The 14,513-nt window shown below is 49.6% G+C and overlaps 2 protein-coding genes across 5 annotated transcripts in view; one reads left to right on the forward strand and one right to left on the reverse strand.

Moving 5' to 3' along the window:
• Positions 1–6,928: 6,928 nt before the first annotated feature.
• Positions 6,929–14,258, forward strand: LOC102082041 (uncharacterized). Of its 2 annotated transcripts, XR_002057525.2 has the most exons (4): positions 6,929–8,897; positions 9,605–10,728; positions 12,702–12,839; positions 13,395–14,258. XR_002057525.2 is itself a non-coding variant. In XM_025899441.1 (3 exons), the coding sequence occupies exons 2-3, from the start codon at positions 9,911–9,913 to the stop codon at positions 12,718–12,720; spliced, it is 837 nt and encodes a 278-aa protein (XP_025755226.1). In that variant the 5' UTR covers positions 6,929–8,897; positions 9,605–9,910; the 3' UTR covers positions 12,721–12,879. The 2 variants fall into 2 exon arrangements, 1 of the variants encoding a protein (XP_025755226.1); XM_025899441.1 differs by lacking the exon at positions 13,395–14,258 and having other exon boundaries at positions 12,702–12,879.
• A 231-nt stretch (positions 14,259–14,489) lies between these two features.
• The window catches only part of adam19a (ADAM metallopeptidase domain 19a), a 102,806-nt gene continuing 102,782 nt past the window's right edge, over positions 14,490–14,513 (reverse strand). For all 3 annotated transcript variants that reach the window (XM_005464023.4, XM_005464022.4, XM_025899330.1), the window contains one exon: positions 14,490–14,513. This exon is cut by the window's right edge and continues 1,053 nt beyond it. The gene's annotated coding sequence lies outside the window, so the exon portion shown is untranslated.

Below are 14,513 nucleotides of genomic sequence, written 5' to 3' on the forward strand. Positions count from 1 at the left end.
CTTGTGGAGGACATTCTTCAGTCCAGCTATCAGGGATTTATTATTTATGATTCATTTATTTTGATAGTCCACCACCAAACTAGGCCATATAAAGCTGTTTTATTATTTAGTTAGCTCCGCTTTGTTCATCAGGGCCTTGTTTTCAAACATTTCAGAAAAAACTATGCCATTAAAGGATTTTACATGGAAATGGGTTACCATCTTTATTTTATTTGGAGTGTGGTCTTATGTAAATTAAATATGAGTCATGCACAACCGCAGCCATGCAGAATACTTGCCATTAATCACAAGCTGTGCTTACCTGTGCATACCTGTTTGAAAATGTTCCTGTTCTTGTTGCCACAAAGACTTTCTTTAGAGTTTAAGTCTGAGGTAGTCAGAATTAATCTGAGGAAACTTTAGCTATAGGATCAGACGAGGTCTGAACATGGTTACTCCAAAAAGAAAAGGGATTTTGAAATCAGACGTGTGACACAGGACCCACACACACACGTCTGGGTTGTGCTTGTAACTGTCCTTTATTGAGAATACACTGTCTTTTTCCTCCTGCGGTTTCTGGCACCAGCCTCGGCCGCAGCCACTCTGTCTCTCTCTCAGTCTGTGTTCCTTCTCACTGCGAAAACATAAGACAGGTCTCCCTCATCAAACAGTCCTGCACACCCCTCCTCTGCAGCAGGCCAAAGACCACGCCCCCGCCACAGCTTCCCCACCGCCCGACTGAGGCCGGGGCCACACCCGGCCGAGCCTACTCCGGGCGTTGGCATCCTGCATGCGGTGGAGCCACTGCAGCGGGGCATGGTCTGAACAGAGAGTGAATGGGCGCCCCAGGAGGTAGTAACGAAGGGAGTCGACCGCCCACCGGATCGCCAGGCACTCCTTCTCGACAGTGCTGTAGTGTGTCTCCCGATCCGTGAGCTTGCGGCTGATGAAGAGAATGGGACAGTCGGCCCCATCTACCTGTTGGGACAAAATGGCCCCCAGCCCCCTGTTCGAGGCATCCATCTGCAGAATAAATGGGAGGGAGAAGTTAGGCATGAACAACAGCAGCTCCCCACAGAGAGCCTTTTTTACCTGCACAAACGCCGCCTGGCACTGCTCCAATCACTGGACCAGATCTGGGGCACCTTTCCGGGTGAGATCGGTCAAGGGGCTAGTCAGGTCCGCAAACCCCGGAATGAACCGGCAGTATTAGCCCGCCAACCCCAGGAACCGTCTCACCTCCTTTTTGGTCTTGGGGCGTGGGCAGGATGCAATGGCCGCTGTCTTCTCCACTTGTGGGCGCACCTGCCCGCCCCCAAGTGGTACCCCAAATACTGTACCCCCCTCTGTCCAACAGCACACTTCTTCAGGTTGGCCGTGAGCCCCGCCTGCCTCAGGGACTCCAGGACCGCGGCCACCTGCCACACATGCTAAGCCCAGGTGTCACTGTAGATGATCACGTCATCTAAGTAGGCAACAGCATACGCAGCGTGTGGACGTTAATAGAATAGAATAGAATAGAATAGAATAGAATAGAATAGAATAGAATAGAATTCAACTTTATTGTCATTACACATGTCACAGGTACAGGGCAACGAAATGCAGTTTGCATCCATCCAGAAGTGCTTTAGCCATGATATAGATATATTACAATATATATTAGCAATAATATAGATATGTAAGTATATTACAGAAATGGATCTATTATGGTATGTTATAATGTACACGGTATGAAGTATGTTATGAATATGCTATAACTATAAGTATGTACAGGCTGTAGTGAGTACAAGCTATGTACAGGCTATGAACAGGATATAAATATGAAATAAAAACTATACAGAAATCTGAGATATACAGTTATACAGAAATGTGAACTATGCAATTTATAAACAGTTGTAGGATTAAAAATTATCATATGTACAGAATGATTATTTACACAGAACTATACAGTAGTGCAGTTAAGATAAGTGAGATATGTGGATAATTTCTACAGAGGCTATATAAAGTGCTAGTGGTTGTGAGTGATGGTTCAGTCCATGTTATTATTGTGTGTTTGAGGGTACAGTTGTCCATTGTGTGTGGGTGTGTGTATGTTCAGTCCATGAGTTTAACGTGGGTCAGATGTCAGGAGGCAGAGTTCAGGAGTCTGACAGCTGTGGGGAAGAAGCTGTTCTGGTACCTGGTGGTCTTAGTCCGGAGGCTCCTGTAGCGCCTCCCAGAGGGCAGGAGGGTGAAGAGTCCATGTGATGGGTGACTGGGGTCTTTGATGATTTTCCCAGCCCTTTTCAGACACCGCTTCCTGTAGATGTCCTTTATGGCAGGAAGTGGTGCTCCGGCGATGCGTTGGGCAGTTTTCACGACCCTCTGCAACGCCTTCCGGTCCGAGGCAGAGCAGTTCCCGTACCAGACTGTTATACAGTTGGTCAGGATGCTCTCGATGGTGCAGCAATAGAAGTTCACCAGGATGTCTGAGGACAGGTGGTTCTTCCCCAGAGTCCTCAAGAAGAAGAGGCGCTGGTGAGCCTTCTTGACCAGCTTGGAGCAGTTGGTCGTCCAGATGAGATCCTCGGAGATGTGGACACCCAGGAACTTGAAGCTGCTCACACGCTCCACAGCCGTCCCCTTAATGTGGATGGGTGGATGTGGCTCAGCATTCCTCCTGTAGTCCACGATGAGCTCCTTAGTCTTCTCGGTGTTAAGCAGCAGGTTGTTTGTGTCGCACCACTCAGCCAGACGATCCACCTCCTCCCTGTAGGCGGTCTCATTGTTGTCACTGATGAGGCCAATCATCGTGGTGTCATCTGCAAACTTAATGATGGTGTTGGAACCATCAGCAGGTCTGCAGTCGTGGGTGAAGAGGGAGTAGAGGAAAGGGCTCATCACACAGCCTTGTGGTACACCGGTGTTCATTGTGATTGTAGATGAGCAGCGGTTATCCAGCCGGACATGCTGGGGGCGGTTGGTCAGGAAGTCCAGTAACCATTTGCAGATGAGGGAACTGATGCCCAGGTCTGTCAGTTTCCTGATGAGTTGTGAGGGGTGGATTGTATTGAATGCTGAACTGAAGTAGGAAACTTTAAGGAGGTTGAGGTGGTAAATCTGTGTCGCTCCTCCCCTGTCCGACCGGGCAACTTCATAGTTAACGTCCCCCACCTGCCGTGTGACCACAAAGGGCCCTTGCCACTTGGCGAGCAATTTAGAGCTGGAGGAAGGGAGTAATATAAGCACTTTGTCTCCCGGTGAAAATTGCCTGAGCCTAGCCCCTCTGTTGTACAGGCTCTGCTGACATTTCTGGGCCTGGAGCAAATTCTCCTGTGATAATCTCCCCCGCCTGTGCAATTTTGATCTCAGGTCCAGCACGTATTGAATTTAATTTTTTGCGGGGCTCGACCCTTCCTCCCAGTTTTCTTTAATCAGGTCGAGCACCCCCTACGGCTTCCTACCATACAGTAATTCAAAGGGAGAAAATCCCGTGGAGGCCTGGGGTACCTCCCGCACTGCAAACAACAGAGGGTCTAACCAGTGATCCAAATTTTGTTCATCCTCGTGAATAAACTTAGGAATCATGGACTTTAAAGTCTTATTCAGTCGCTCCACCAGCCCATCAGTCTGAGGTTGGTAGACGCTGGTCCGAATAGCTTTAATGCCCAACAATTCATACTGTTCCCTCAACGTGCGCGACATGAACGACGTGCCCTGGTCAGTCAGTATTTCTTTCGGAATACCGACCCGGGAGATGACCTGAAACAGTGCCTGCGCCACGCTCTTCACTGAAATGGTGCGCAGCGGCACTGCTTCCGGGTATTGCGTTGCGTAATCCACCAGAACCAACACAAAGCGATAGCTGCGTGTACTCCAGTGGAATGGCCCAATGAGATCCATACCAATGCGTTCAAACGGGATCTCCATCAGTGGTAATGGGCGCAATGGCGCCTTCGGAACGGCTGGCTGGTTAACCAGCTGGTATTCTGGGCACGGCGCACACCAGCGGCGTACGTTGGCCCAAATGCCCGGCCAATAGAATCAGGCCATTATGCGCTCCAAAGTCTTCGCACATCCCAAATGCCCTGCCATGGGGTTAGAATGAGCCTCCTGGAAAATTGTTTCCTGGCGGCTCTGCGGCACCAACAACTGTGTGCGGATCTCATTAGTGCGAGTGTCACGGCTCACTCGATAAAGCCGATCGTTCCGTAACTGGAAATGGGGGTAAGTCCGCACGGCGTCATGGCGCACCAAGCGACCATCAATATCCATCACTGAGCGTAGGGTGTCGTGCCGAGACTGCTCCAGTGGAAAATCTTCTGTGGGGTGCACAACGGGGGGCAGTGGGGTTTCTGTAGAAGTCCCTGCCACCTCCTCCCCCCCAGAGTCAGTGTCGGTCGACCCCGCATCACCGCTGAGCGCCGCACAAACGTTACACAAGTTTACTGGCCGCGATCGCATCCCCATGTACTGCCCCAGTAAGCTGTGGAACCCCGGCCAATTCGTGCCCAAAATTAGGGGACGCGACAGGCGTGGGCTAACCGCCGCCTTTACTCTATGTGTTTTGCCCCCAAATTTCAGCAGCAGCGACACTACCAGATACTTGTGAATATCCCCGTGCACACATTTCACCTCCACCCACTCTGCTTCCAACAATGCCCCGGGGCAAACAAAGCGTTGGTGAACCAGGGTCTGCATACAGCCTGTGTCCACCAAGGCGTGGCGTATACCCCCTCGACACCTTACCGGTATGCGGTATGTCCCTCCCGGACCGGGAGCGGGAGCGGGTGCTGGAGCCCCGGTGGCGCGGAACACCTGACCGATCTCCATTAGCAGACAGTCCAGGCAGCGCGGCAGCTGCTGCTCCATGGCCCCCCCCCTCTGCCGTGATTCCTGCGGTGCCGGCGGCGCTCCTGCCGCCAGGTGGTTCTCCGCCAGTGCCACGGCAGTGGTCAGGTCCAGTGGCCGGTGACACCGGACCCAGTGAGCTGTAGCCTCCAGCAGGCCCTCCACAAACTGCTCCAACACCTCCAGGTTCAGCAGCCGCGTCTCCTCCTCCGTCGCCCCCTGGTCACAGCCATCTTGCCGCCGCGTCCTCCAGCTGACGAGCCCAAGCAAATGGCCGCTCCCCCGCTGACATCCCGCTTGCACGAAACCGCCTCCGGTAGTCCTCCTGGGTGAGCCCAAGCCGATCCAGCACCGCCTTGCAGACATTGAAGAAGAGGCTCCGGGACGCCGGGGGCAGGCTGAGGGCCGCCGTCTGTGCTTCCCCTGACAGCAGCGGAAGCAGCCTGGGAGCCCACTCCTCCTCAGGCCACCGGCAGGCAAGCGCAGTGGCCTGGAATGTCTCAATGAACGTCATCGGATCCTCCCCATCACCCATCCGGTGCAGCGTCACCGACAATGGAGGAGGCTGAGGCGGCGCGACAGGACCTCCCAGCAACTGTTGCAGTGCCGCCATCTGCTGTGCTGCTTGCTGGCAAAGCTAGCTGCTGGTCCTGGGCCGCCGCCTGGCGAGCAGACATAGCAGCCAGATCCTGCATCATCTGCCCCAGAATCTGCAATGACTGGACGGGTGGCTGGGCGGCAGGCTGGGGGCGGGCTGAACGGCTGGCTGAGCTGACGGGGGGTCCAACATCACGGTGTATAACTGGGTTTCGGCACCACTTGTGACACAGGACCCACACACACACACGTCTGGGTTGTGCTTGTAACTGTCCTTTATTGAGAATACACTGTCTTTTTCCTCCTGCGGTTTCTGGCACCAGCCTCGGACGCAGCCACTCTGTCTCTCTCTCAGTCTGTGAAAACATAAGACAGGTCTCCCTCATTAAACAGACCTGTACGCCTGTTCCCTCCCCGCCTCCATGCCACCCTGTGAGCTCACTGTGCCACCCCTCCTCTGCAGCAGGCCAAAGACCACGCCCCCGCCACAAGACGGGATTACATTCTACAGTCTCGGTTTTGCTTCTAATTAAAGCTTCATGATGTGTTGTTCACTGTGAATTGCATTTGGTTTTTATCTGCATTTTACTGTGTCCCAGCTTTTTTGGAAAAGGAGTAATCAGTGCATCTCTGGCTGATTTAACATTATGACAGACTGATCATAACATTAAATATTAGAGATGAATCACTTTCTTTTTCATGGCAATCCATCTGTAATGAGTTCAATGCAAATAAACAAACTTTTAGAGGGCAGTTCACCAACTTCAGGTAAGAATTGTTAACTTTATGTAACCGTGTTAGCGGCCCTACTTCTGTTACTGTTATGTGATGTTAATGGGTTTTCATTTCGTATTTTATGTTATACAAGTTTTGTGGAAGAATATAAAAATAAATGTAAAAAAGAATGTTGCAGACACCCAAAGAGAGAGGTTTAAGACTGGTGGAGGACCTGGAAATAAGATCACTGAGCAGTTGAGTGAATTGCTGACAGGAATAATTTGGGAAAAATTGATTTAGCCATTCTCTCATTTCAGATTATTGTTTTTCATCAACAGCTGTCTCGTTGAATGCGTTCATTTGATCATATGAACTGTTCTTGTGTGTAGGTGGAAGTGAAATGGACAAAACTGCAGAGTTGCAAGGCATAGCTTCCTCAGAAGCACTGCTCACAGAAGCACTGCTCACAGAACAGAAGACTTACGATCCATGAAAAGCTGGATACTGAATTTCATGAACACAAGTTGAAGTATCTAAAGGAGCATGAAATGAAAATGAAGATACTCAAAGTAGAACTAGAAATGAAGATGAAGGAGAGTGAGATGCATCGGTCTCAATATACCAGCAATGAATAAAAAATGTTTATTACATCATATTGTATGATTCTTTAATCATACAAGACGAAACCAGACGAAAATACAGTTTAGAATGCAGTAATTTGACCATGACATGTTCAAGTCCTTGTCTGTGGTTTGGTGGAATTGAAGGTACATCTGGATTGTTATCGTCTAGTATTGGAGGGTATCCATGCTGTTTCAGGTAGTTTTGTATTCCGAAGGCACTGAAAATGACTCTTCCAAACACCAAACATGCACTCTACTAGACCCCTGGTGCATATATGAGCTTGGATATAGCACCTTTGATTAGGTGTAACTGGGTACAAGCATTGTGTAAACAAAAATTTCCTTCCTTGTACTGATTTATACCTTGACTGAGGAAGCAGATTAATGTTAGTCTCAATTAAAAGGCTGTTTAAATCTAGGACTAGCTTTAATTTCTGTCTGGGAAACCACCCCTTAGAGTACCACCCTTATGACTGACATTAAAATACAGTAGTATAAGCCTATTTAACAACATATACAGTTTACATGAGACAATTTTATTTCTTATATGAATGTTATTTATATTAACTGCCATAAATAGCCATAACTGAAACACCCATAAAGTAACAATGTGAATTGCACTGTATTTCATGGTGTGACAAGTGACAATAATAACAAATGTATTGCACTGAAACACTCAGTGAGGTTATTAACAACTGTACTGCATTCACAGCTGGTAAATATTAATGATAACATGAGCCCTCCTTTGTGTTTCCGGTGCCAACTTGTGAATTCGGACTTTAGCACCCTCCGTGCAGACTCCAACGCACCTTTTCCAATCCAGCCCATTCTCTTGAACAAATGCATTCAGGAGCTGGAAAATGAGTCCATCTGTAAACAAGCAAATTGGCCATATCTGCAAGATCTGTAGTCTCATCAAGCTGAAAGGAAAAATAGCGACTACCTTCAATGCATTCAATCAGTGTGTTTTTAGCATCATCACCCTTCTCCTATTCACCGCAACACTGTGTCGTTGGAAAGTGTCACCAAGTTCTGCTGTTTGACAGCCTTCTGCCCAAACATGATGCATGTTAACTCTTGGCTAACGGTAGACACAGCTGTTCGCCAATTGTGTGTTGCTTACCAGCTTTTCCTAGGAAGGAGACTGGCATGATATGAAGCTTCTTGTGCTTTGGCTTTGGGTGTAGCACAAAACTAAATTGTTGACACGGACTGCTTTAGTTCCTTGCGTTTTCTCAGAAAAAAGTTAACTGCCTTGTCTTTCAGCACTGTGTGCTTGTTTGTAAGATGTCTGAGATGTGATGGTTTCACGCATTCATTACTAAGAACATTGCTGCATACTAAACGCTGCGGCCTCATTCCTCCACTTGCATAGTCTTGTTACCTCCCGCATTGACTATTATAATTCTCTCTTGCATGGTCTCCCCCAAAAATCTCTGTATAAGCTTCAACTGGTTCAAAACTCTGCTGCCCGGATTATTACCAGAACTCCCTCTTACCAGCACATCACCCCTGTTGTACAGGAACTTCAATGGCGCCCTGTGAAATTGCAGATAGTGTACAAACTTCTTCTGCTCACCTTCAAGGCCCTTCATAACCTTGCTCCTCCTTACCTTTCTGATCTGTTAAGCACTACCTCTTCTGCTCACTCACTTTGATCTTCTTCTTCTATCCAGCTTGCTGTGCCTTCTTTCCACCTCACCACCATGGGAAGCAGAGCTTTCAGTAGCTCTGCTCCCAGGCTGTGGAACTCTCTACCCCCAGATATAAGAAACACTGCTTCTCTTCCCCAGATTAAATCCCTACACAAAACCCATCTGTTCAAATAAACTTAATGTTTATTTTATCTTGTACTTTTTTTTTTTTTTTTATTGTTCTTTGTTGTCTATTATTGTTCTATAATGTGTTTTATTCTATTGTTAAGTGTCTGTGTTTTTTGAGACTGTTTTGTGCTACCAACCTGGTTTCCCCAGTGACTGTGATTCTGCCCGGGTCTAATTCAGAGACTGAGTTAGAGGTCTCACGTTACTCTGGACCCCTGGAGGGAGGGGACCCTGTGAGGGACACCTGTCACCAGAGCCTGCTGCGAGCCCTGCACAGCCCCAGCCAGAGCAACCAGATTTGCCTCTGCTCGTGCCGCCTACACCAGAGGTGTGTCTCCTCTTTGTTGTGTGTGTGTGGGGATCCCGAAGGTGCAGCTGTTTCACCTAAGACTTAGACAGGGTTAACTGCTTGCTTTTATGTTGCTTTTATTATTCTGCTATGTACAGTGTCCTTGAGTGTTCTGAAAGGCGCTTTCAAATAAAATGTATTATTATTATCATTATTATTATTAACTTCATAAAGATAGCTGTAATTATTTAAAGAAGACACAGAGAAACATATGCATATGCATGAATACTATAGAATTAAGCACCATTGTGGGAAAACGAGATTTGCAGCTGTTTGATCTAAAACTTTCTAATTATTCACAAAATGAAGAAATGTTTTTCTCGAGAAAGTTTGCTTATAACCCAGTACAAGTGCATCACCATTATAATGGTGAGAAACGTATTGACTCAATGACATCAGGTGTTTTTGTTCAACTTAAAAAAGAAAGCTGTGATGATTTAAACAAGGCACAGACAAACATATTTATGCATAAATACTATAGAATTCAGCAAAAAAGTTTTAAAAAAATCTATTTAATTTCATTTGAAATTCAACTGATAACCTTTGTGGCGGGGGTGTGGTCCCTAGCGCAGCTGCAGGAGAGGAGTGGTGCAGTGAGCTCAAGGGAGCGGTACTGGGAGGCAGGTGAGCCACAGGTGGTGGCGATTGTTAATGACAGTGTTTTTCCTTTCTGTTTGTCTATATAGTGACGGCAGAGTCGAGCGGGAGGCGCACTGGACCGGAACGGAGTGTTTCCTGTATGCTGAGCAGTCAAATAAAAACATTACTTGTGAACTCAAACACTGTGTGTATTGCATTCGTTACAAGTGGTGCCCAAACCCAGGAAGTGGGATGTCTGACACACACAATGCGTCACCCGCTCAGCCTGTGCAGTTGTTAGCACAGATGCTGGCGGACCTGGCAACAATGTGTCGAGACCAGGCTGTGGCCCAGCGAGAACACCTGATGAAGCTCCAGGAACACTCAGACCAACAGACCAAGGTCCTGGAGCAATGGGTTGGGGCCGCTGCGCCACCAAAGTCCCCGCCTCTGTCGGTAGTGATGTACCGGATCGTGCGACGGCGGAGGCATGCCAGTGGCCACAAGCAGAGTGGTCCCCGCGGCTGATTCCACTACTGTTGGGGGAGGCTCAAACGACAGCCCTGAGCCTGCCGCCGACCTCGCGGGGCAGCTTCGCTGACGTGAGCTGGGCTGTGTTGGACCGGATGGGCCTCACCCCGGAAGATCATCGCCGGTGGTTCCGTGCCTGCAAGCTGACTGGGAAGGATCGGCCGTTCGCATGGGCTCGCAAACTCCACGACGCGGCGGTGCAGTGGCTGCAGCTGGGGCAGTCAGCAGGAAAAGCCAAGCTGGTGGACAAAGTCGTGCTGGAGCAGTTTGTGGAGGGGCTGCTGGCGGAGACAGCAAGATGGGTCCGGTGCCATAGACCAACCAACCTGGAGGTGGCGGTTAGCTGGCGGAGGATCACCTGGCCACCAAAGCAGAGGAGCCGGGGGGAGCCAGTCGGCCACCGAGCAAGCAAGCCCCGGTGCCAGCACCGAGGCGACAGGTTCCAGCGACTGCACCAGGAAAATGGGTCCCTGTGTGGAGTCCTACTAACCTGTTTTCTTCCGCCTTGCCTCCCCAGGGATCGGAGACATCCAGCACTGCCCCTGAGCCACGGAGAGCAGCACAGACGGCAGGAGTGCTGGAAGTACGGGTGGCCGGGACACCTGAGGAGGGATTGTCCTCTGAAGGAAGTGGGGCAGCTGTTCCACGTCGCCGGTGACCAGCACCCTCTCCCGGTCCAGGAGGGACACACAGCATTCCGGTAAGGACTCAAGGGGGTATACGCCATGCATTGGTGGACATGGGCTGTACGCAGACCCTCGTGAACCAAAGCTTGGTTCGCCACGGGGCATTGCTGGAGGCTGAGTGGGTGGAGGTGAAGTGTGTTCATGGTGATGTGCACAAGTATCCCATAGTGCCACTGTTGTTAAAATATAGGGGCAAAATGCATAGAGTTAAGCCTGCAGTTAGCCCGCGTCTGTCGCATCCCCTTGTCTTGGGCACAAATTGGCCGGGGTTTCATCAGCTGGCAATACACGGGGATGCGATCACGACCATTAGTAGTGTGTAGTGTCTGCGTGGCGTTCAGTGGTGACGCGGGGTCATCCGACACTGACTCTGGGGAGGGGCCCTTCAAGTTAGGACCCGCCGGCTCCGGAAATTGCCCCCACGGGAGATTTCCCACTGGAGCAGTCTCGTGATGACACCCTATGCTCAGCCTTTGACCAAGTGATTGAGATTGATGTTCACGTGGTGCGCCCTGAAGCCGTGCGGACATACCTGCGCTTCATGTTATTAAAAGATCGAGTGAGTCGTGACGCTTGCACGGAGGAGACGCATACCCAGTTGTTGGTGCCACAAGGCCTCATTATAACCCCATGGCAGGGCATATGGGATATGACAAAACTCTGGAGCGATTTTATTGGCCCGGCATCCATGCGAATGTGCGCCGCTGGTGCGCACATTCGCCAACTTGTTAATCAGCCGGCCATTCCAAAAGCGCCTTTGTGCCCGCTCCCTCTAATGGAGGTCCCGTCGCTTTGTATTAGTTCTGGTTGATTATGCAACGCGATACCCGGAAGCAGTACCGCTGCGCACCATCTCTGCAAATAGCGTGACACAGGCACTGTTTCAGGTCATCTCCCGAGTCGGTATCCCGAAGGAGATACTGACTGACCAGGTTCATGTCTCGCACACTGCGGGAACTGTATGAATTGTTGGGCATTAAAGCTATTCGGACCAGCGTCTACCACCCTCAGACTGACGGGCTGGTGGAGCGACTGAATAAGACTTTGAAGTCCATGATTCGTAAGTTCATTCACGAGGATGAACGCAATTAGGATCGTTGGTTAGACCCTCTGTTATTTGCAGTGTTGGACGTGCCCCAGGCCTCCACGGGATTTTCTCCCTTTGAACTGCTGTTCAGCAGGAAGCCGCGTGGGGTGCTTGACCTGATTAAAGAAAGCTGGGAGGATGGTCCGAGCCCCACCAGGAATGAGATTCAGTACTCGTTGGACCTGAGAGCGAAACTCCACACTTTGGGGAGGTTATCACGAAAGAATTTGCTCCAGGCCCAGCAGCGTCAGCAACACCTGTATTACAGAGGGGCTAAACTCAGGTAATTTTCACCGGGAGACAAAGTCCTTGTTTTACACCCTTCCTCTAGTTCAAAGTTGCTTGCCAAGTGGCAAGGACCCTTCGTGGTCACATGGCAAGTGGGGGACGTTAACTATGAGGTTACACAGTCGGACAGGGGAGGGGCCACGCAAATTTATCACCTCAACCTCCTGAAAGCATGGAGGGAGGTTGAGACCGCTTCTCTGGTGAGCCTGGTTAAGGAGAGAGATGAGTTGGGGCCGGAGGTGCCAAATTCCATCATTTCCGCCTCCCTCCATTGTGATTACCGTCTCACACAGGCCCAGAGAGCAGATGTTGCTGCCTTGCAACAGTGCTTTGCAGACAAGGGAATCTGCCAGTAGCCCTTGCTTAAATCCAGTGTCGTGAAAAAACGGGCCATGCTTAACCGGTCCAGGAGCTCATCGACCCAGGGCATGGGATAAGCATCAAACTGTGACACCTCATTCACCTTGCGATAGTCCACACAGAACCGCATAGACCCATCCTCCTTCACCACGAGAACAATGGGGCTACACCAGGCGCTGTGTGACTCTTCTATTAATCCCATTTTCAGCATTTTAGCTAATTCTTCCTGAACAATTTGCCTTTTGTGTTCAGGAAGTCTGTAGGGCCGTGAACGCACCGTCACGCCAGGCTGCGTTTCAACATGGTGCTCTATGAGAGATGTACGGCCGGGCAGGGGGGAGAACACATCAGCAGAGTCCAAGGAAAAAACGGCCTTCTCCACTCCGTACGGTTTGTACCAGTTCGTTACGCTTCCGTTCGGCTTGTTCAAAGCTCCAGCCACCTTTCAGCGCCTCATGGACCGGGTGTTGCGTCCGCACGCTGCATATGCTGCCGCCTACCTGGATGACGTGATATCATCCATAGTGACACCTGGGCGCAGCGTTTGCAGCGGGTGGCCGCGGTCCTATCGTCCGTGAGGCAGGCGGGGCTCACGGCCAACCCAAAGAAGTGTGCAGTTGGACGGAGGGAGGTACAGTATCTGGGGTACCACTTGGGGGGGCGGGCAGGTGTGTCCACAGGAAGACGGCGGCTATTGCATCCTGCCCGTGCCCCAAGACGAAAAAGGAGGTGAGATGGTTCCTGGGGCTGGCAGGTTACTACCGCCGTTTCGTGCCGGGGTTTGCTGAGCTGACCAGCCCCTTGACCGATCTCACCTGCAAGGGTGCTCTGGATCTGGTCCAGTGGACGGGGCCGTGCCAGGAAGCATTTGTGCAGGTGAAGAAAGTTCTTTGTGGAGAGCCGCTGCTCCACACTCCTGACTTTTCCCTCCCTTTTGTTCTGCAGACTGACGCCTCGAACAGAGGGCTGGGGCCCATTTTGTCCCAGCAGGTAAGGGGGGTCGACCGGCCCATGCTCTACATTACCCGGAAGCTGTCAGAGCGTGAGAGACGGTACAGCACTGTGGAGAAGGAGTGCGTGGCTATCCGGTGGGCGGTCGACTCCCTTCGCTATTATCTCCTGGGGTGCTCATTCAACCTCTGCTCGGACCATGCCCAGCTGCAGTGGCTCCACCGTATGAAGGATGCCAACACCCGGATCACCCGGTGGTATCTGGCTTTGCAGCCCTTTAACTTCAAGGTGGTCCACAGGCCCCTGTGGCCCCAAATCCTCGCCACAACATCACCTGGCTGCAATCCACTCTGCCAAATTGATAGACTCACTGCAATAGATAAACTTAACTTCAGCTGTTTTTTCCTCAAAGCTAATGTCACTGGTAATCTGAACTTGAATTGAAAGAAAATCTGAAATAATCGAAATTACTTTTAATGGATTTAACTTTGAAATTTTTGATTGACTTTAATTTTTATTCATAGTAACCTGAGATTCAAACCCACATCTTTTCTTCATCAGTATTCTAACATTCTGTGTTCCTATGCCTATGATGCTCTTCAAGCTCAAACACTGACATCTTCATAGCCCTGTCCTTAATATTGTCTTATGTCTATATTTTTCTATATATTTCCTTTTTAAGTCGACCCTACTACTAATACTTCTCAAAAGACTGGAGCTCAATGGACTAGCCAAAGACCTTACCCTGAGATATAAAACTCTGTATTCATACACTTTTTCAATGGGATTCTATTAAATTTTCCTCAAATAAAGCTTTGACAGCAGTGGTTATAAATATGTCATCTTGCTATGTCCTCTTCTGTTGCTAAGCTTTAATGACACCTGACTGCCATCAGCTGTTTATAATAATTACCTGATCCAAAGAGAAATGTGTAAACATGAGAAACACTACATTGTATTTTCTTTTGTTGAACTTTGGCATGGTTACACATCTCAGGATGTGACAAAAGACCTCAGTGTTAACAGTCTATCACAATAGCAAAACAACCAACTTTCCTATTTACTAAGCTCTGACCTTTAGGATTAGGATTCAAGGATTCAACTTTATTGTCA

The sequence above is a fragment of the Oreochromis niloticus genome, linkage group LG3, assembly GCF_001858045.2.
Source record: "Oreochromis niloticus isolate F11D_XX linkage group LG3, O_niloticus_UMD_NMBU, whole genome shotgun sequence".
In the NCBI taxonomy this organism is placed as follows: Eukaryota; Metazoa; Chordata; class Actinopteri; order Cichliformes; family Cichlidae; genus Oreochromis; species Oreochromis niloticus.

What these genes read in the sequence shown, in the direction of transcription:
- LOC102082041 (XM_025899441.1), top strand. Translation starts at nt 9,911, where the DNA reads ATGGGTTGGGGCCGCTGCGCCACCAAAGTCCCCGCCTCTGTCGGTAGT.